Source organism: Canis lupus, chromosome 14 (assembly GCF_011100685.1).
Source record: "Canis lupus familiaris isolate Mischka breed German Shepherd chromosome 14, alternate assembly UU_Cfam_GSD_1.0, whole genome shotgun sequence".
Taxonomy (NCBI): domain Eukaryota; kingdom Metazoa; phylum Chordata; class Mammalia; order Carnivora; family Canidae; genus Canis; species Canis lupus.
In genome coordinates this window covers 19,928,620-19,951,823 of record NC_049235.1, presented here as the reverse complement: position 1 = coordinate 19,951,823, position 23,204 = coordinate 19,928,620, and the positions used below count along the sequence as shown (strand labels likewise).

The 23,204-nt window shown below is 36.9% G+C and overlaps 1 protein-coding gene across 5 annotated transcripts in view; it reads right to left on the bottom strand.

Annotated features, from left to right (window-relative positions):
• CASD1 (CAS1 domain containing 1) overlaps nt 1–14,559 on the bottom strand; it is a 48,981-nt gene extending 34,422 nt beyond the window's left edge. For 3 of the 5 annotated variants that reach the window (XR_005369379.1, XM_038556837.1, XM_038556840.1), the window contains exons 1-3: nt 14,081–14,361; nt 6,366–6,462; nt 5,680–5,800 (exon numbers count right to left, since the gene is read on the bottom strand). Coding sequence is in view for 4 of the 5 variants with exons in the window: in XM_038556837.1 (XP_038412765.1) it covers nt 5,680–5,800; nt 6,366–6,462; nt 14,081–14,213 (351 nt within the window). In the remaining variant the exon portion in view is untranslated. Of the gene's footprint in view, nt 1–5,679; nt 5,801–6,365; nt 6,463–12,426; nt 12,600–14,080; nt 14,362–14,508 lie in introns of those variants that run through there. The other 2 variants (XM_038556838.1, XM_038556839.1) reach the window with 2 other exon arrangements.
• Between the last annotated feature and the right edge of the window lie 8,645 nt (nt 14,560–23,204).

Genomic DNA, 23,204 nt, shown 5'->3' with positions numbered 1-23,204 from the left:
CCATAGGTCTTCTATTTTAATCTAGAATTCAATTAAAATCAGGTATTTAGTTATCAAGTCTCTTATAATCTAGAATGCCTTCTGACCTTTTAAAAGTTTCCTACATCAATTTATTTTATTTATATATATAAAATATTGTATTTACTATTTTTGTAGACTCTAGGTCAGTTGATACAATGCACCAAATCTAGATTATAAACACTGAAAGTTACCTCTTGTATCTGTTTCTTAATAAATGAGTAATAATAAGTTTCCTTAATAATAGTTCTATAGGTTCACAGGCTATAAAGGTTCACCCTCACATGAGAAGTTATTTTCTGAACTGTTTGTAACAATTTATACTCTTACCAATAGTTTGAGATACAGTCTTTAATAAATCTTGTCAGACTCCATATTTTTTGCCATTGTAAAATTTAATTTCTGTCACCGAACTAAGTCTATAATGGTATCTTACTACCATCTTCATTTAAATTTCCCAGATTACTAATGAACTTAAGCATCTTTCAGATTTATACTGGGATTTATGTTTCCTCTTCTGTGAAATGCCTGGTCATGCCTTTCCTCTCTTGTTTTCTATTGGGTTGTCTTTTTATTTTTTTATTTTATTAATTTGTGAGTCCTTTTATCTCTTGTATGTATCTTCTGGTTCATAGCTTGTCTTTTCTTCTGTAAGGTATCTTTTAATGAACAGATTATCTTACTCTTAAGATTAATGTATGTGAATTTATCCATCTTTTATTTTATGGTTAGCACTTTATGTAGGAAACTTTTCCCTACTTGAAGTAATGAAGATATTTCCCTGAGATTTTTTTTTGTTTTGCTTTGCTTTGTTTTGTTTTGCTAAAGGTTTAAAAATTTTAGCTTCCATATATAAGTCTAAATTTATCTAGAAACGATTTTACTTGATGTGAGATAAGGGGTTCCAATTTCACTTTTTTTTTGTCATGAGGGGTTCAGTCTCATGACCCTGAGCCAAAATCAAGAGCCAGACGCTTGAGCCACCCAAGTGCCCCACATGTTAATTTTAAAGCTATCATGTTCCATTGGTTTCTTTGTTTAGCTCTACCAATTGCATACTGTCTTAATTATGACAGAATTAAAATAAATCTTGATAATGGAAAATAAGTCTTTTTCACCTTGTTTTTTAGACCTGTTGTGGTTATTCTTGGTCTGCTGCCCTTCCACATAAATTTTAGAATCAACTGGTAAAATTCCATAACAAATCCTGCTGGGATTTTATTTGAATTACACCGAACCTATGGATCAATTTAGGAATAACTGACATCCTTACAATATAGATTCTTCCCATTCCAGAATATAGTGTATATCTCCCATTTAATTTTATCATTTTAAATGGTGCTTGCATAAAGTTTTATGGTTTTTCTACATACAGACCTTCCACACATTTGCTAGACTTATTCCTATGTACGCTATGGTTTTTGTTAACTATTCTACACAGTATTTTTTAAATGACTTTGAACTCTATATTCCTGGTGTGTAGATAAGCAACTCATTTTTAACAGCTTTATTGAGTTACTACAATTCATTTTTGTATGTTACATCTCAATAGATGCTATCTTGTTAAACTTTTTATTACATCTAGTAATTATCTATAGATTCTTTGGAGTTTTCTTTGTAGATAATTGCACCATATGAAATTCTGAGTCTGTATCCCTCCAGTCTTTACATCTTTATCTTTCCTTGGGTAAGGACCTCTAATACAATGTTGAATAGAAGCAACAATAGTGGACATCCTTGTCGTCTCTTTGAACTTAACATAAATATGTCTAACATTTCACCATTAGGAACATTTACTATAGGCTTCTAGAATTTGTATCAGGTTAAGTTAGATATAAAGGAACTTATCTAACAGAGAAGAAATGATACCAATTCTCTGATGTTATTGATGCTTGCTTAATGGCCTAATACTTTGTCAAAAAAGATTCCAAGTGTGCTTTGAGAAAAATATGTTCTCTGATTTTTTAGTGTATTCTTTGAGTTTAAGTTCATAAAATTAGCATGTTGATAGTCAACTATATGCTTAGTAATTTTGCTTGTCCTATCATTAAATGCATGAGCAGTGAACAATTCTCTCACCTTGATGGAGGATTTGTCAACCCTTCACTGTAATCATATTAATTTTGCTTTACACATTTTAAGGTTAATTTATTTCACGCCCACGAGTTTAAAAATCTTAGTGTTACAATCTATTCGGTCTTATATTAATATGACTTATCTTTCTCTAATAAGCATTTGTCTAGTAAATCTTTTCTCATTTTTAATTAAAACCTTCCATATTCTTTTGTTTTAGATATCTTTTTTAAGCAGCAGAAAGTTCTTTTTAAAACCAACCTGAAAATCTGTGCTTAGCTGACAATTTAGACTACTCATACTTATTTTGATTATAAATGTTTCTACTATCTTACTTTTTAATTTCTAGCTCCCTCACACATAGGTTTTTAAAAATATATGTGGAATATATATAAAAGTGATTTTTACATATACACGTTTTTGTATATGTATGTATGAATGTACGTGTATGAGCATATACGTGTGTGCAGGTTATGTATGTGTGGGACATGTACTTGGCATTAGATGGGTTTGATTTTTTTTTTTTTTAATTTTTCTTCTTCTGGTTTGGAATTCATGCACCCTAATTCTATCCTTTTAGTTCTTGCTTTTGATATTTTATTATCATCTTTAACTTAAGTTCTAAAGTAAAACAATACCCTGAAGAATAAAGAGGATATTAGAAAACTTCATAATCACGTCCCTCTGACTTACATGCTATTTTTGGCCAGTTCTTCAATACGTGTAAAAAGACATTTTTATTTTATACACACTCTTTGTTTGGATTTACACGTACATGTTTAGGATTTTCTTTAACCACTGCTCCTTATATTTCAGATCATTTTTTTCTTAAGTTATTTCCCTTCTTCCTTGTTTACCCTTTAGAAAATCCTTTATTATAAATCTAACCAGCAGTAAACCCTTATTGCTTTTATTTATCTGAAAATGTTCTAAATTTCAAGAATAGACATTTGTATGCTAGGTACATAATTCTAGGTTGAAATTTCCTTTCTCTCAGAAGCTTAAAGCTATTATTTTAGTGTCCTCTGGCTTTCAATATTACCACTGAGAAATCTGCTGGCCCAAAGCTTAGTCTTCTTTACACAGAGTACTGCAGCTATTGGCATCTGTCTTCAGGCCAGCCTAAACCTACTGAGTGTCTGCTATTATTGTTCCTTATCTCTGGTTTTAACTCATGGTTTGTTCCTTTTTGGGGGGAGCGTCTCTCATTTCCTCAAAGTCTAGAAATACATCAGCAAGTATAGGATCTAGCTGGTTTGAGATAGAAGGGGGCCCCCAGAGTCTCTAGTTTGCTCTATGGCTGAAAGCAGCACAAACATGTGTTGTTGTTGTTTTTTTAAATTTCGTTGTTGTTTCTGCAAGACTTCTCAAGTTTTTTAATATCGTAGCCTAAATTAAAACCATCTAAAAGGGGGATAGGATATCTAGCTCTGCCCAAACTTCTATGACCAGAGCTTCTTGCAGAATTAGTCTTCTACAAAATGGAATTTGAGAAGAGCCCTGCTCTATAGCTTCTTTAAGATTTGGGGGGGAAAAAAAAAAGATTTGGGGGGTTTTTTGCTTTAACACAGAGAAGAAAAAAATTCAAATAAAGAATTACCAATACTCCTATCCTACCCAAACAAACCCTAACAATGCTAACCTAACAATGCTAAAATAATAGTAATAATCAGCTTCTACAAGATATCAGGCTGTGTGAAGCACAAGACATGTATTAAAAAATAATAATGAGAATACATAATCTCTGTCTTCAAGGTGTTCAGACAAGAGAGCTAAGCAAAATACATTTTGGCAAATGTTCCACTAGCAATTTGAACTAGTTTCTCAGTAACTTTCTCTTTTAGACTATGACAAACTGTCTTTATTTCTTTGGAAAATGCACATAAATTTAAATGTATCTTGTTTGGTAATTGTGGGTTAACTAGGCACCTCTAGAAAATAAAGATTGGAAACATAGTGTTATAACTAGGGCTCAGAAACAATGTACTCCATTCTACCTACTTTTGGCTGTGGACTAAATCATTATAGTTTTTTTCAACTGACTGCTGCCAAATCCATTATTCCAATTTTCAGAAACTCACACTATTCTGAGTGTAGAAATATTAAAACTGTTTCTTTGAAATCAGAAATCTCTCTACAAGTTCATTCAAAGCCTTTTACTGTAAACAGTGATAACCTCTTGTCATTAAACAATTCCGACACTTCTGTATAATTTTGTGTATAAATACAAATTAAAAATACATTTACAGATACCAAATTAAATGAAAAGCAGACTTTATCATTTTCCATTATTCAGATTTAAAATCTATACTTGCCTTTCCTAGTGGACAAAATCGCTAGTATTTGACGGACTCTTCTCACAAGGAATAGTTCCTGAGGATGTAGTGATTATGTGACTAGATACTTAGCTGTGAAGTCCCTCATTTTTCAACTCCTTACCACAGGACAAGTTGAGGGGAACAGGCAGATTTTCATCATAAAATCAAGATCTATTCTCTCTACAATTCTAAAGTTTCCTGTATTTTACTTTTCTCTCCTTGCTATTGCCCACTCCCAATCATATGCAGTTAAAGACAGGGATTAGAACTTTGTATCACCCAAAAAAAAAAAAAAAAAAAAAGAACTTTGTATCACTTAAAAATGTACAGAAGGAAAGATATGATAATTCACAAAATATTAACTAGTCAACAAATTAATTAACAAATATATATATATAGACAGTGAACCATTCTTGTTAGTTTTCAAAGAAAGATATATCTTTAAAATCAGAATTTTCTATAAAAAGAGCACAAAATTGTTATTTTAAGTATACAGCATAATTGCGCAGTGCCAGAAAAACTGCAGAAAATTAGGTCCTGATGGGACACTGCTAATAACAGTATAAGTTAAAATAGTTTAGCAATATAATCGGTAGTTTTTAAAATGTTTGTATTCTTTAACTTAATATTTGCATTACAGAGATTCTATTCTACAGAAATAATCTAAAAAGCAAAGTTTTCACACAAAGGTGTAATCAAGAATGTCCTTTTTTAAACTGTAAAATTAAGAAAAAATAGAAAACTAAAAAAGAAAAGAGAATTATATAAAATTACATATATAAAATACATATATACATGTACTCAATAATACATTGCCATTATGAAGATGCTTACATTGATTATATAATAATATGGTGAATTATGATAAGGGGTGGGAGATGAAGACATAAAATTGTACATTATAAGATTACAAGATTATTTTTACTTTTTAAAAGAGGCTGAAAAGAAATATGGCAAAATATGAAAAGGAGCATAAGGGATATTTGCTCTTAGTTTTCTTTCTAAGAAATTCTAAAAAGTTTTTCTATCAAAAGAACTTATTATTCCAGAAACTCAAAGTTTAAGGTAATAAAAGGTTTACTAATACCTTACCCACCACTTCTTTCTCTTATGTTCCGCATTATGGTTATCATTCTTTTTTCCCTCCACCTTTCCCAAAACCAAAGTAAAACTTTTATAGTTCTCTTTGTTAATGCAGGGAGGCATAATCCTCCTGTAATTAACCAGTTGATTAACTTCTAAAACAATAAAGAGAATAGATAAGTTTTACCTTATTTCCTTCTTCTTTGAATTGGGGATTGATTATTTTTACAAAAGAATAAAACAACTGACGAATTCTGGAATCTCCAACAAATGCGATATGTTTATCTACAAGACAGTTCTTTGCTTCACTGAAATCAATAAAGAAACATTAATTAAAAAGTAAAATCAGCACGTTGGCAATTCAAAGCACACAGTTTGTGAAGAAAGTAGTACAGGATTATCATACACACAGTTATGTTACTTTAGAAATAGATGGCCAGGTTTGCTTAACCAACCAGCCCATTGATGATCAACTGAATACAATGATCAGTAGTTATAGCCCTCATTTATTAAGTGTTTAAGAGGTACTCTAAGTATATTAAGTGCTTTATAGCCATTATCTCAGAATAACTCCATGATGTAGCTCTCCAAGTCCTAAAGCTAGAGTCCTTCACTCATAAGGGCTACTTATTGCCTTGGGCCTGGTTCTCTCTCACCTGAAATAAAGAAGCTTGGACAAAACTCTTTCCCCAATGCGTTTGGCAGGAATCTTCATTTGTACTCACCTCCTACCCCCCTTCCACCTCCCATCAGCAATTCTCTACCATCATATAGAGAAGTACCATATAGTATTTTCTTTGTTTCACTAACTCCTTTCCACTAGATATGAAGACCTATCCTAGAAAAGAAAACAACAAGATGAAGAAACTTTACCTGATTTTGTATTTATGCATCATGCAACTGTGAGGTTGCCAAACTTTCTCTCCAAGAAATCTGCCACTTGAGAGAAGGTATTCACATGAATCATTGCCTGTACAGTTAAACAAAGTGTTGTCAACAAGTCATATTTTTATATATTGATTATCTGACCTCATGTAAACTCTGAGATGAGAAAGCACAAAGTTTTCTATGCTTCACTATACCTTCTAGGTGCATATGACTCATCCATGAGAAGCACTGTAAATTTCAATACATTAATATTCAAGAGTTAAGAGCCATTAATGACAGATGCTTCCCATAGATGAGACTCCTAATTCTTTTTTTTTTTTTTTTGAGACTCCTAATTCTTAAATGCTATATTCACTCTTAGCAGTTCCTTCTGCTTCAAGATTTTTTTCCTAAGGATATCGTCTCAAACTTAAACTACTCTTTATATCTGTTTACCATTCCTAGTTGGGAAAGAAATTCTTATTCCTTAATAAGAGAAAAGACTTTGGAAATTACTTCTTACTCAACTATGATAATGTATAATAAATTTGCACAATTGGAAATGCAGTAATGGAGATATTTTATAAACCTACTCCCTGATTTTCACAACTTCCCTGGGAGGAAGTATGTTATCCATATTATGTAAATGTGCAAACGGAGAAAAAGATTTATTCAAGAACTTCCTATTGAGTTTACTAAAATCTCATCCTTTTATAATTTACAAAGATAAGACTTAAAACTACGTTAGCTACATAGTGGCTGAAGGTACATGGTATCAGTATCAATAGCAAATGCAGATTTCACAGTCATTAATATTCAGTCTCTCTACTTCTCTTGATGTTCTTGTGTTCCTTTATGATCAATTAACTCCTCCCACTTTGGGTGGAGCTGTCACAGTTTCATACAGGAAGTTCCACACCTGGGAAACTCCTCAATCCTTTGTAAACCGGGACAGATGGTCCCTCTATTTCCTTTGGCCATTTTATCAGATATTAGCTTAAATGATCAAGGAGTTTAAAAGGGAGTTGGATGCATTAAAAGAAAATCCATATATGTCAAATGGATAAGGGAATAATGAGATATTTAGAATAACCATGAGGTTACAATAAAATATACATATCATTTAAATTACTCTAATTCTTTATTAACAGTCAACAGCAAGCTCTATTTGTTTCACAAATAGGTAAGGTCAGGATAGAGGAACACTAAAGCACAAAAATGGTACAGAACCATTTAGGGAGGGGATAGAGAAAATCCAAAGACATTTAAAGCACAACATATCTCTCTTCTCAGCTGGTTACCCATGTATCTGGCCAACATACAAATAAAAGGTGATACAAATACAAGACAGGTATGCATAAATAATGAAAGTGCGGTTATTTCAGTGTCATAAATTCTAAAATAGAACAGGAAGGAAGAGTGAAAATACTGCATTGTTGTGCAGTAACTGGATAGGAAAACTGGATAGGAAAAGCAGAATATCAATTATTAAAATTTTGCAATTATATATGTAGCCTGTGCAGGTTTTTTTTTTTCTTTTGTATTTCAAAGATTTTTTAATAACATCCCTCTAAGGAAACTATAAATAATCAGTTCTTAATTCTTTCTAATTATTAAAAACTAATTCTTGTTCTAAAAAACAAAATTAAGTTACATAAATAATCAAGAAGGAGTAAGGAAAGGACTATAGGAACACACAATTATTTTTCTAAAAAATCCTTCTGCTTCATTCTTTTATAATGGTTCTACAGTAAAATCCTATTAAAAATCCAGTAAACGTTTAAAATTAGAATGAAAATTCCATATTTATAGCATTTCCACCTCTTTATAAACATATCTATAAACCAAGCAAAAAGTCAGTAACATCTACCTTCTAAAAAACTTACAAGAAGTTACAAATAACTAGGTATTAATTCTGTGGATTTTTTTTCTTCCTTTTCTTCTTTCTCCCTTTCTCTTATCGTTACTTGATTTTTGCTTTTCAGTAGAACTTGAAACAGAAACACATCTTGACCAATATTCAGTGTGTGGGATTATGTTATTTGTTAAGTGTCTATAGGGTTATCAATATGGTTTTATGGAAATGGAAGTACAATACCAAGATCTTAAAATAACTTGTCTTTTCTTCACCAGAAAATGTGTTTAAAAGTGCAAATTTCTTCTTTTTTTCCTCAATACTACTATTCACACATTGTTCTTCAGTAGTTCAACTAATGGGAAACAAAGCTCTGAACTGATGAATCCATATTAGAATCCCCACACCCTCACCCCATACCCTCGACCTCCGCCCCAACAAAACAGATTTGGAATTGCCACTAACCAAAAGGCACTATAAACATCATATTTAGAAACTACTGGTCTTTCCAGGAAAGAAACTTTAAATTTGCTAATGAATGCTAGTTGATGATGATCCTTCTTAATGTATTTTATGATGCAAAGTTTTTTTTGGTAATCCTTGTATCTGAAACCGATAGCCTCTGTATCATATTGGTTGAGGTTCCATCAGAAGACAGAAATTGTATCAGCTATTTTAATAGCAAGAATCTAACATAAAGAACTGTTAGGAAAGTAAAAGAACTGCTAACTAGACAACCAAAAAGGCAAGAGACTTTTTTATACTTGTCTGAAAAATAATATAGGGGTGACAATAACTACTATTATCTTTTCAACTACTGTTATAATCTGATTGAAAATAAATTAACCTAATCTAGAAAACTCCCACAAAATTCCATACTCTAAAACAAGTTCTTTAAAAGGAGGGAAGGGAGAGGGAGGGGTGGCGGGGGTGGGGGGGGTGGGGGGGAGGGACCTGGGTGGCTTCCTTGATTAAAGCCTCTCCCTTAGGCTCAGGTCATGATCTCAGGATCCTAGGATGAGACCCTGGACAGGTTCTCTGCTCAGTGGGGAGTCTGCTTCTTCCTCTCCCTCTCCCTCTGTCCTTCCTGCTCATGCATTCTCTCTCTCTCTCAAATGAAGAAATAAAAACCTAAAATAAAATAAACCTAAAACAAAACAAAACAAATTCTCTTTTCCTTGAAGGAAGTAATTTTGGATCAAATCACTAAATATAATATACGTGTTAAAATAAGATAAAGTCCCACATCTTTATGATGTATACTAAACATACATAAATGTCTGCTGGCACATATATTTCCCTTTCAAAATCTACCTAGAAAAACCCCAAACAAAAAGAAAACAAAAAATCCCAGTCATTATTTTCAATTGTCTCATATATTTTGATAGCTAGTTTAAAACAACCAATGTGAGATGCAAGTTGCCAAGTGCTCAGATAAATCAAGCCAGGGACACAATAAAAACAAAACAAAACAAAAAAACCCAAATACACACAAACACACACACACACACACACACACACACACACACAAAAAACAAAAACAAAAAAACATCTAAAAGGATACAATTATCTACTTCGGCTATCTCCAATACTAAGATTATCTAGATGAATACCTGTCTTCCTCTTCATTCTATTATCTTAACCATAAGCATTTTGTTTTGTTAATCTAAAGTCTCAGGTTTTTATGCATAATTTTTTTTCTGTAATAGGTACTAAAAGCAAACAAAATAAGTAAAAAGATAAACACGTGTAAAAAAAAAGCTAAAAAACAAAATATAACTAAAGAAAACATCTAATGTTCTAAATAAATCATAGCTTATATTTCCCTTTGAATAGAATACCTCTGGCATACTGCACCCTTACACTGGCTGAATCATCCTACCAAAGCTATCTGTTTCTTACCACCAACTGTGAAAATATCAGATCATAAAGTTTTTAACATGATTTGTAGAATATTTTGCTAAAATTCAGCAAGGTTACACTTTGGTCTGTGTTGAAAAGAATCACCGTTTACATTTTTCTTTTGACAAACTAGGAGTGCCTACATGACAAGTGGTGTCATATAGATCAGGATCTTCCTGGCAAAGAGAGAAAAGGCTAAGAGACCTAGAGTTGCTTCTTTTTTTCTTCAATTTCTGAAGCTTTGAACTCACTTTTCTCCAAAACATGCAATAATATTTAACTGCATTTAGTATGCCTAGTGACAGAAAGGAATTATATTTCAACAAAATTAAGACATTTGAGACACTTTTACTTTATCAATTAAAAAATTAAAATGTATCCAGATTGGAACTATCCGTAAGGCCACAGATACTGGCCTCTTGTCACAGAAAAGATGTTTTCAATCTGTAATCACAATATTAATGGACATTTTGTGATCTGGTAGTGTTGGAGATTGGGAAAGTTCAGACAAAATATAGTTAATAGGATTATTATTTAAAATGTTGTTCTAATATTTTATGTGAAAGTAATATCAATGATTAAAAAAACCCTCTAATTTCTAAAGTTGAGATCAGAACATACTATTAGAATTTGGAATTCAATGAAAGCCAAAAGAACCAAGTGAAAGGAGAAAAACAGAAGGAAATAAGGACTTTGAAAATCTAGTTATCCAATTATTATTTATGGAATTGCTACTCTGTGTTGAGTAGGAATCTCAACTACATCTGATGATTTAAAGATGAATAAAATACCCTTGGAAGCTGACAGTTTGTGTGTGGAAGATGGATATAAATTATTACAATACAACCTAAGCACATACTAATTGCTATAGAAACACTGAATTTCTAATTCTTCTTTCGGTGGTGGTGACATTTGAATCGGACCCTGACAGAAAAATCTGGTCTTTCTTTTAAGGAGAGAGGTCACTGCAGGCAGAGAAAGTCAGGTATCGGTGAGATACGTAAAAGGGCAAAGCATATTGAGACTGTGAGCCTGAAGTTTAGAAAGAAGGAAAAAGATTAACATACGTAATAAAAAGTAAGCTGGTCAGATTTTGAAGTTTTTACACATGTAACTTTTAGAAAGTCATTTTATTTGAAAAAGAAAAGGAAAAGTCTTAGCGGGTACTGTGAGGCTGAATTAGTATTTTTAAGTGATTTAATCCATGTCTCTCTGGAAAATGCTTTCTTACTCCATCTTCTATACATCACCAACTGTCTAAGAAGCTCTGAGAAAGGCAGTCTATAACCTAATGGTACGAGGCCGACTAACTGGGTTGTAAACCTTAGCTCAATAACTGCCTAATTGTGTGTCCTTAGGCAACTTAACCTCTCATGCCTCATCTTTAAAATGTAAATAATACCCTAATTCGCTGGATCTAAGACCACTGATTATAAGACACATCGTTATTTTATGTAAACTAGAAAAAAATGTTAACAATTAAACTTTGACATGCAATAAAGTTTTAAAAAATTTATCCTGATTACAGAAATGTTGAAAATGGAGGTTGGGATGGAGGATGAAATATGGTAATTTCATCTACCTCCCAGAATGCTGTAAAGACAAAAAGAGTTCAAACCTGTAAAACCCTTAGTAGAATAGCACCTGGTATATAATAAGTGCTCTAAGGTAGCATGTGTGTCTGCCAAGCTTTACTTTCTGTACTATGTATTCTTTCTTTACTTTCTATGGTTTGTAAAGCAAGAGATGCTTTAATATGTGTATTCAAACTGCATTCACTCTACTTGCCTGAAGCGTACACACACCCACACGTTGAAGATTTTAATATAAGCATAAACCTCTGTATCTAATCTAAAGTCCTTTCTTATTCTGAAGATTTACTGTATTGTGGTTCAACTATAGCATCATCTTTGTGTGAAGAGCATTACATTTCACTCAGGTTGACTGTGCCAAAGCATGAAGATGTCTAAAAACTTCCTGGTAGGATCATTATTTTTCCCAAACAGTCTCTGTTTGTCAAGTTCTTGACATTCAGTCTGGGTAAGTACACACACCAGGTGTACTGCTTCACACTGAAGACATGAAGCACCTACGGAAGCTGATGACTAGCTTCTGGAGGAGGCTTTACAAACAACCCCAGATTGCTACACTGACTCATACAGTTCCATCTGACATTCTGTTTTCCCTGCTGATGACAGATCTTGAAAGGATGAAATACATAATCTAAGCATAATAATTAGTATCCAAGCTTATCAAGAGATAAGAAAAAAAAAACCACAAAATAAAAAAGGGAGGGAACCAGCTATTTACCTTTAGCACTATAGCACCAGTTATGACATTTATCTTCACTACTTCACAGAGACAAAATCGAGTTACTCTCATCTTATACCAAACTAACATAAAGTGATTAATGATAGTTAGAAAATCATCTTCAAAATGACCACAAATTAATGCTTCAATACTGCTGGTTTTCCTTCACACAGGAAAGTGGCTGACTTCTGTTGGAGCCACTGCAGATGAGCCAAAGCCAGGCCTGCCTGATCATATGGCTGGGACCTATGGGAGGCTGAAGGAGAAAGGTCAAAAGGGTATAAAGAGTCTATCTTTTGAAGTCAATTTAGTGTGTATATCTATAGAGACAGAGAACTATTCATCCAGTATAATACTAGAGATTTTTTTCATCCTCAAGAATTGGAGAAAACAAAGCAGCCAAACTGCTCAAAATGTCCTACACTTTGAAAGATCACCTGGGAAGAGAACAGAGCTCAGATTCCAGTACCCATTTACTGGATATTTTGCCAAAGTGCGTGCGAAGTTCAGGGGGATCCGCGTTCAACGTGCACCTGTCCATTACACGTTACATCTTGACCCATTACTCTCACAGTCACCAAGATCTGTCCGGATAATGGCTTCGATAATACTAAGAGCCAAAAATCAAAGATCCTATCATTATTAATTTCCCTCAGCTTGGCAGCCTCTCTCCTAGTGGCATTTTAACAGAGAAAATTAAAAAGAAAAAAAAAATCAGTCAACAAGGACAAGTAAATATCCCTTGATTACTGAAAGATCATGCGTTCTGAAGTAAGGAGGTCGTATTTCCTTTTCCTCTTTACACCGATTTTAAAACCCACGCTGAAGGCCTCCTTTCAAACGGCTTTGCAACGTGATTTCCTTGCCCACCTTCATCTCCTGTCAACCCATAACTTCTTTTCAAATACCTGCCCCAGTCAGTGCCTTTACTTTGTTAAAAAAAAAAAAAAAAAAAAAAAAAAAGTGTGCAACCAGAACCCTTTAAACGTTTCTGAATCACAGAGGCTGGGTGACACCTCCTCCATTTGGCCGAGGGCATCTTTTGCCAGCTGTCGCCCAGGCGGCAGAGGGGAAAATGGGGCGGCCCTTGCCGCTGTCCAACAACAGCTCGGCTCGGCGGCACCGGGCAGGAGGCCGCCCTCAACAAAGGCTGAAGAGCCGGACCCCAGGGCGCAGAAGGGACGACCCCAACTCCCGGCAGCGCGGCCCGGTGCAGGGCAGAGCGGCCTCCGCCTTCCGGCCGCGGGTCCGACCTGCCGCACGCGGCTCCCCCGGCCCAGCTCGCGCGGGAGCCCGGACCCCGGCGGGAGCCCGCGCCAGGCCCGGGGGCCGCGGCCGCTACCGCACGGCGGGCGGCTGGGCGGGGGGAGGGGGAGGGGGAGGGGGGCGGCCCGCACTGGGGTCCGCGCGGTCGGCCCGGCGCGCCCGGCCCGCAGCCCGCGGCCGCCTGGGGGCACGTGGGGGCGCCGCCTCCCCCGCCGGCCCGGCGCGCGGACGGACGGACGGACGGACGGACGGACTGACGGCCGGGCGGGCGGCGGGCGGCGGGCGGCTACCGCGTGAGCGTGGGCGTGTGTCGGGCGAGGGGGGCGGCCTCCCGCCGCCGCGTCGCCGCCTCCCCCGGCCGGCCCAGGCAGGGGGAGGGCCCGCTCACCTCGGTAGCGGCGGGAGGCGAGGTGGCACGCCGCGAGGAGCAGCACGGCCACCAGCGCCAGCACCTTGGCGCTCCTCACGCTGAAGTAGTGGTTGATCTCCCGCTTGCCCAGGTTGTAGGCCAGAGCCGCCATCTTGGTTCCTCCATGACAACAGTGCGCGGCGGAGCGGGGAAGGGGCGCCGCACAGGGGCAGCACTGGGGCCGCCGCCGCCGCAGCCGGGCGAGGAGCCGCCGCCAGCCCCCGCGCCCGCCACCCGCGCCCGCCGCCGCGGCGCCCCGGGCCGCCACCTGCCCCTCCTCGGCCTCGGCCGCGGCCGCCTCGGCGGCTTCACCCCAGCCTCGCCACCCCTGCCCGGCGGCGCCGGTTCCCCAGGCGCCCAGGACGCCTGTCTCCTCCCCTTCCTCCTCCTCCCCTTTAGCCTCCTGCCTTAATAGCGGCTGCGCCTGCGACGGGGGTCCGGATGCCCCGCGCTCGGGGGTCACGGGCCCCGGGCGGCCCTCCGGGGTCACCGGGTCACGGGCGCTGGCGGGCGGCGGCGGCGGCAGGGCCATGGGGACGAGGAGCAGAGGGGGCGGGGGTCGCAGCAGGCCCGCAGGCGAGCCCTGGGGCTTCCTCCTCTCTTACCGGCCACTACCTGAGCCCAGGTACAAATACACTTTATTGCACGCCCTCGCTCCCCAACACAGGCTTTCCGAGCTCTCTACCCCCTCCAACCTGCCCGGCTGGATGTGATGTCCCGGGGGGGGGGGGGGGGGGCGGGGAAGGGGGGGCTTATGGTCACCCTGTGGGGTCCAGTCTGCTGATCCTAGCTGCTCGCCAGGTGTTGAAACTGCTGCTAGCCCTAGCACCGACCCACGAAGAAGACCAGTCTTAACTCTTAAACTCACTCTCTTGGCCCATTTCTCTTCAAACTTAAAACAAAACAAAAAAACAAAGACTTCAATTCCAGTAGGCGAAGGTACACCAAAGTACAGAGCAGAAGGTACAGAATGAGCCCAGCTTAGTGTAGGTGTTGGGGGGGGGGGAGACCCCCCACCCTTCCTTTGTGTTTATGTAAGGGCTGGCTAGGTGGATGCGCCAGACATTAAAAAGTGTGCTCATGACAATCATTCCTGCTCTTGAAGTGGGTTAATGTTTGTGGTTATCCATAAAGCAAGCATGCTTTTGCTTTTGTTAAGCGCTTGTTATCCCTCACTCAGCTCTCTCGCTCCCTCTCTCTCTCTCCCTTTTTTTTTTTTTTTTTCCTCGTCTCTCCTGAGCTGCCCTCCAGATGGGAATGGTTATTTACATTGCTTTTCTATCTACTTGCCTTGTTTAAAGTGAGCCACTGGTTAGGTGGGGTGTTTTCAAGTATTCTTTAAAACTTTCCCATTTAGCCATTCCTGAACTTGTGTCTATGAGCCCCTCTTAAAATTATAGAATGTTAGATTTGAAGGGACTATCGAGATCTTGTCATCCCAATTCGTTTCATCCAAGGACTCTTTTTATTATGTTTTCATCCGTGGACCCCATATCTTGAAAGATTTTGTCACTTAAATGAAATCACATACATCACTGTCATGGATGTAATGCTAATAAGCAATAAAGTTAAATAAGTGTACAAACACTAGGCACTGTTCCCTGGAAATGGTCGCTTAATTTTGGCTGTCACTCTTCTGGTCCAGGGTTGATCACATGCTGAAGGAATTAAATCAGATATTGTAAAAACCAGATAAATAACTCTGCTAACAGCATATGGTCCACCAATAACATCCTAGAAATTTCTATGATGTCATCAACAGCAAATTAGAATTTCTGATCAGTGTGTGATAACCAGTGTTAGCCCGCAGGGTTGATTTAATGCCTGCCAAAAGTAAAGAAACTTGACATTTTATTTAATTGCAATTTCCAGAAGGCTTTCTGAAATATTGTAAATAGCTTGTGGACTTCATTCTTCCTTCCCTCTAGTTTAAAGCTAATCCCTCTCCTCTGCTCTAAATCTCTTCCCATCCCCCTTTCTTGGGGTGTTGATGACTCCATCAGTCATCCCTATGTCAATCGTCCTCTATCCGTGTCTTCTTTAAACTCTCCCTCTCTCCTGGCTGTTTCCCTTCCACCAATAAGTTTCTCTTTTTAGTGAAATACATCCATGGACTCTGTGTTTCTGTGTGTTTACTTCTGCATCTCTCTTTTCTTCTCTGACAAGTGTCTAGAAAGTGTAGTTGATTTTGAGGTCTTCACTGGCTCCACTCCCATTCTCCCTTCTAAAAAACTCTCAAATATGCTACCTCCTCTCTATCCCCTTGTTGTTGCCTTGGTTAAGCCCTGACTTCTTGCCTAAATTTCCTATTCCTTTAACTCATCTACCTCAACTCCACCTCAAAAATCCAATCTGACTGCCTCTCTGCCATACCTCTCACTGGGCTAAACTTTTTCAAAACTCAAATCTGGTGATGTTAAAAACTAGTGGCTCCATGTTTATTTGCATGCCCCTCAATCATCCAGAAGGCTTACTAATGCTTTGCAGGTTACCTTTCCCCCTAATAATCTGATAAAAAGAGAAGCCATCTGATAGGAACACTTGCAACTGTGCATTACTTAAAAACAGAAGCAAGAACAGAAACTACCATATTTATCCCTCTCCTTTCCTCCTCCTCTTCCTTCTTCTTCTAACCAAATATCTACTTCCCATTATACCACAGGAGGTAATAGAGATAAAGAGGACGGGAAAAGGAGACGCAATGGAGCAGCCATAATAGTAGGAGGAGCAGTTTTGAGGTGAGAATCTTCTGGTATAAACTGTTTCTGCTTCACTGTATTCATTCATTACTGTTTATACCGATTTAATTTTTTTATAGTATAATTGACATATTATCTCAGCTGAGCAAAGTAATGATTGGACATTTATATGTACAGTATTACAAAATAACCACTACAATGAGTGTAGTTAACATCAGTCACCATACATGGTTACAAGATATTTTGCTTGTTTTTTTTTTTTTTTTTTTAAGATCTCTCTTAGCGGGGATCCCTGGGTGGCGCAGCGGTTTGGCGCCTGCCTTTGGCCCAGGGCGCGATCCTGGAGACCCGGGATCGAATCCCATGTCGGGCTCCCGGTGCATGGAGCCTGCTTCTCCCTCTGCCTGTCTCTCTCTCTCTCTCTCTCTCTCTCTCTCTGTGACTATCATAAATAAATAAAAATTAAAAAAAAGATTAATTTAAAAAAAAAAAGATCTCTCTTAGCAAGTTTGAAATATGGAATTAGTAACTGTAGTTCTCTTCTGACTTGAAAAATTCCTTCTTCCTCTTCCCCAAGCTGTCTATTTCATCTGTGTCTTGGTATATTATTTCATTTGGGAACCCGGTCTCATAAGTCTCCCTTCTTTATTTCTACCTTTAGTTTATCCCTCTTCACTGTTTGCCCTACACATAAGCTCAATGTTTTCTGTTTAAAACACCTTCCTTAATTCACTACACAATCTCTTTTCTCCCTATCAAACTTCTTTTTTTTTTTTTTTTTTCCTATCAAACTTCTTGAAGGAAAAATCAGTGGTTATTGTTTCTTTTCTTTTTTCTTTTCTTTTTTCTTTTCTTTTCTTTTCTTTTCTTTTTCTTTCCTTTCCTTTCTTTTCTTTTCTTTTCTTTTCTTTTCTTTCTTTCTTTTCTTTCTTTCTTTCTTTTCTTTCTTCTTTCTTTCTTTCTTTCTTTCTTTCTTTCTTTCTTTCTTTCTTTCTTTCTTTCTTCTTTCTCTCTTTCTTTCTTCTTTTTTACTACTTATGACCTCTACTCCTATTACTTTACTTAAACTGCCTGCTCAAATGTCAACTACATCCTAAATTACCAAATCCAGTGTCTTTATCTTAGCTTTATCCTTCTTCTCTGCACAGCATTTTTGGAATATTTGCTTTCTTAAAATCTTCTCTTTTTTGACTTCTGTGACACTACAGCCTTCTCTCTCTCTCTTTTCTCATGCATCTCCAAGAAGAATCCTCTTGCTTTTTAAAATTCTTGGAAGTGAGTACTTTTCAGAGTTTTCTTGTTTGGTTACTTTGCTTCTTGGCAAACCTACGTTACAGGTTGGCTTCAACTATCACAACGGATCCGTGCATGCAACTTAGATTCCTCTCATGAGCTCCAGACCTCTTTCATATATCTCAGGGATAGCTTCATTGAGTACTTTATGTAACCTCAGACTCAGTGTGTCAGAGATCAGTTTTATTTTCCTTATAATCTCATTCATCCTATTATGTTTACCACTTAGTTTATTGACATTACTGTCCTTCAAGTCATGCTTGCTAATCTTTGGCTCATCTTTCTCCACTGCTTTATCTAAAGTACAGGTTTTCAGTTGCAGGTATGATCACAGATGAGCCTTTGGATAGTCAGAGCAAAGTACTCAAACTTCCATTTATAGTGAATTCCTGTTAAGAATGATTTAAAAAGATAATTAGATGATAAAAGCAAACTTCACTTAACACCGCATGGAATGGATAGCCCCTTTCACAGAACTGCAAAATGGTATGGAAGGCAAGGAATTTTTATAGGCTAAAAAAAAAAAAAAAAAAAAAAAAGAACCAAGGAAGGTAAAAAGAGAAAATATCTAATAGGCTGGAGTCACATAGTCAACTTTGTTTGGAATGAAAAGAAACAAGGAAATAAGTATACAGCCCAGAACTAGCCTGGCATTTGGGGATCAGTAACCACATTTCTGGTTAAGTGGGGGGCATTTACAGAGACATAAAGCTTAGATAAGTTTTGGTTTGCTGATATGGCATCCCTGGGCAGGAATGGCTCATCTTGGGCCTAGGAAGTTATTTCAACATTCCTAACTACAATAAAATTAAATTTTATTATTATTTCATATAAATACTTCCCTGGTAGTCTAAATTGGTCTATATGTAAACTAATGTCAAGTGCACGTGGGAATTCACATTTGTGAAGAGATCAACAGGGGCTCACTTATTTGTTGACATTAGGCATATTATGCCTATGAGCCTAGCAAATGCGTTCACAGATTGTATTATCTACTTAAACTCACAAAATAGAAGGTGACATAAAAAAAATCCCTATGGTGAATGGGAATTAAAGATGATTCTAATTATAAAAGCACTGGCCAACAAGAATGGAATGGAATCTTCTGCTAATGTAGCTCTTCATCGACTACATTACATAGTTTTTTAAAAGTACACATATCTATCATATACACACACATGTAGATATATCAGATATATACATAGATTATATATCATCTGTGACATACGCAGACATGGACAACTTAAATCTGTAAGAAATCATAGACAATTTTGAAATTATCAAGACTGCTTGAAATGAGAATTTACATTTGCTCATTGTAGACCATAGATCTTGTGGTAAATCTGTTAAATCTGTGGTGCTTGGAGGTGAATTACTACTGATCTGAAGCCATGGAAATTAAGACATTTGGAAATTAAGTATCCAAACATGAAAACTCCACTCTTTTTAAGAGCAAAAACTGTTTGTAAGCACATATGAATCTTTCAAATTATAAGTATCATATTAATTTATTAGTAGAGCAGTACATATTTTGTAACTAAATAAATATACATTAGTTGGAGGGGTGCATGATCAAATTTTAACTAATATTGAGTGCACAGTCAAAAACCCCAAATCACTTACTTAGTGAATCACCATATCCTGTTTATTCTGGCTTCCTCAAAGCTCCTTCCTTCTCCCCAGAATGCTTTGGTTCAGGCTTCAACCGACCGTTGTAATAGATTCCTACTGGACTCTGTTTTCTAATGTCTCACTTGTTCAATCTCTTTTTTTGCCAATTGCTGATAGAGTTATTTGTCTGAGACTTATATATAGTTTTATCATTTCCCTGCTTAAAAACTTTGGGGGTTCCCAATTGGACACAAAGAATTCCCAGCGTCTTAATGTATTTAGGGTTGTCTGTGGTTTGGCCTAAACTGCTGTGTCTTCTATTTAGCTCTCCTTTCCTTCAACCATGCTAACAATCTACAAGCCAGGAACTTTTTTCCTACTCTTCCTTTTGCTTAAAATACTTCTTTCCCTGTACCTCACATTCTACTTGTTTAAAACCTGTCTTCTTTTTTCCCCACTTCAGCTTTACTGAGGTATGATTGACAGATACAACTGTTTATATTTCTAATGTTCAGTGTGATGATTTGATCTATGCAGTCTGTGAAATGATTAACAGAATCAGAAGAATTTTCCTCTTTAAAGTCTGTTCCATTTTGCCTCCTCTGTGAAGTAAGCCCATGGCTCCTTATGGGAATATAACTCTTTCCTTTCTCTGATTTTTCATAGTACTTTGTTTCTGTCTGTGCTTAAGTATGCATCAAGCACTGACACTATCCAATCAGAACAGATATCTTCTTTACTTGTGCATATTGTGTGTATTGGGAAATTATCAGCCCAGTCTCTTGGGATATATCCCACTGTGCTTTATAATCTATTCAGTTATTATGTTTATCTTTGTCTTCTTCATTCCCCTCCTTCTAGACTTTATGCATTGGGGCACAGGGAGTTAGTACTTTTTGTGTTATTTGTAGAAAACTTGTGAAAGACTTAGAAATCCAAGATATTGTGGTTGTCTTCAATGGAAAAGTAGGCATTGTCCAGATTATCTGATTCTATCGGGTCTCTGAATCTTTTATTGTCTTTGAGTTATTTTACATTGCTCTAAGTTATATAATACTTATAGTAATGCAAATGATTTTTGTCCATAGAAATGCAAATTGCATCTCATTGGGATTCAGTTGATTATTGCTCTGTGGATATTGAGCAGTTTTGAAGTTTTACATTTGTTAACCAAATTTATTTCGCCATTCCTAATGTCATATATGTGTGGTGCTTTTAATTCTCCTTTGAACCAATTGTAATATCTTCTGGTTCCTTCATTAATAATGAATTAAATAAAAGCTTTGACACATGTTCATTTTATATCTGTATGAAAGTTATACTATATCCTCTTAAAAATTATCTTTTAATACATGAATATGCCTTGAACTTAATAAATATTAATGTTTCTTAAATCCAAGTTAAAGGCCATTTAATGAAGAACACTGGAGAAAATTGAGATACTTTTCTAATAAGAATTTTTGAGACTATGGAGTAGATAAATATTTTCCAAACTGACTTTTGGCTTGTCTGAACAAGTGAATAATTTCCTATGGTAGATTTAAAACTTGTTTTCATCACAGTGAATTTGAATATTGGCCTTTGGATTCTTTGATCAAGTTGAGTGTACCCAAAACAAAACCCAAATATCCAATTCGTGTTTACTCAAGTATTCAAAAACTGATACAAAAAATAATAAGAATTCTAAAGTATTACTCAATTATTTTATTATATGTTTTAGTTGCCTTTTTTTTTCCTTATTAGTCTGGAAGATTTAACCTTGAAAAAAATTATACAAAAATCTTCTCAGTAATCATTTGGAAGTTGTATAAAGTAAAAGTTTCACATGATATAATAAACTTAAATATACAAAACACATCCCTAATGCACCTTATGTTCACTTCTGTCCTTGTATTCAGATTAGGAAATGTGTGAGAGTCATCCTCAGGTCTCTGGGTTTTTTGGACTAAATTCTCTTCATATCCCAATTGTATTCTCTTTCTCCCACTTTCCCAGCTTCTCTTCTATCTCCTTTCCTTCTGCTGATTGTAGTGTTCTCAAATATCTGTACTTCTGAGAAAGTTCTTCACTCCCTTGGAGCCTCACTCATTTTACTGGTTTGGACAAAGGTGAAATCAAAGGAAATGAGAAAAAAAGTGGACAGATTGGAGACAGACTTTAAAAGTAGACAGCACTTGCTGATGGATTGTATGTGGAAGATGAGGAGGGAGAACCAAGGGTGACTTCTGTTTCTGGCTTGAGCAACTTGTGGCTTCAGGGACCATTTACTGACATGGGGAGACAAGTGGCAACAAGCTTGGGAAAGATTATCATAACATCGTTCTCAGTGTCTTCTTGTTTACACTGAAGTATGTTTAAGAATTAAAACCCAGAAAATATAGTACGTACTAAATTTTCATGTGTGAAAATTTGCTTCATCCACCACCCTCAATATTCTTTCTCTAAAACAGAAAAATGCATCTCCCACTTTGTTCCAAGTTGCACACCTTTTTTTTCCAGGCGGAATCAACATTTTTTTCGTAAACAGTTTTTAAAGATAAAGGGGGAGAGGGATGGGAGTGTAACAATTATTTTGCCCTAGGTCTTCCTCAGAGGCTAAGACAAATTCTTCTTTCTGTGGAAGAGTTGTTTAAATTAGCTGGAAATTCACAGTTCACTGCTTTTTAAAAGGCACCCTGTCCCTTAGGGAAGGAGAATATGAATATCTCCCACTGTTTCTAAGGTGAAGGATGTTAACCATTGATCAAATCAGAATGGAGCAGCTTGAAGGAGAGAAAAAAATTCTAAACGACCTGCCTGGTTTCACAGCCTTCTGGCCCAAATGGTACTGACATTTTCATTAAGCAGGTTAAGAAAAACAATAGAGGTTAATTAACTTAGTGGTGTTTCAGCTGAAATGGCCGAAACTGCCCTAGGCCTCAGGTAAGTCTAATGTTGTTAGTAGCATCTTGGCCTTCCACTTTACGCTATATCACCTTTGAAGGTCTGTAAACAAATTAGAATCGCTTTTTGTGTGAGGCTGTGTAGCTCACAGGGATGTGTGAAAATGTATTAGGTAACGTCTGTAAAGCACTTTAAATGATTTATTCTTGAGCCAGTTTTTCCTAAGGGATACTTTGTCTCACACGCTTCTAATTGCCATCTAGCTAGATGATAAAGAGCAATCTTCAACTAAACACTTAGTGGGTTGCAGGAGATGACTCATAGATCTTTTACTCTATGCACACAGAACATATACTTATATTTCCCATCATGAAATTCTGCCTTTTTAACTAGCATATTTTTCTTTTTGGTGACATTTAGGTATCATTTTTGGTTTGCAGAAGTGGCAGGTATAACTTTGTGGCCGTTAGGAAAAAAGTTTATAGTACGGGGGTAGAATAATGTAAAAAGAGCGTAGGTTTTGAAAGAATGTTCAGAGTTTGACACCTGGCTTCACCATTTACTAGCTAAATAATGTAGCAAATCATTTTGCCTGTTGAACTTCAACTTTCTTACTT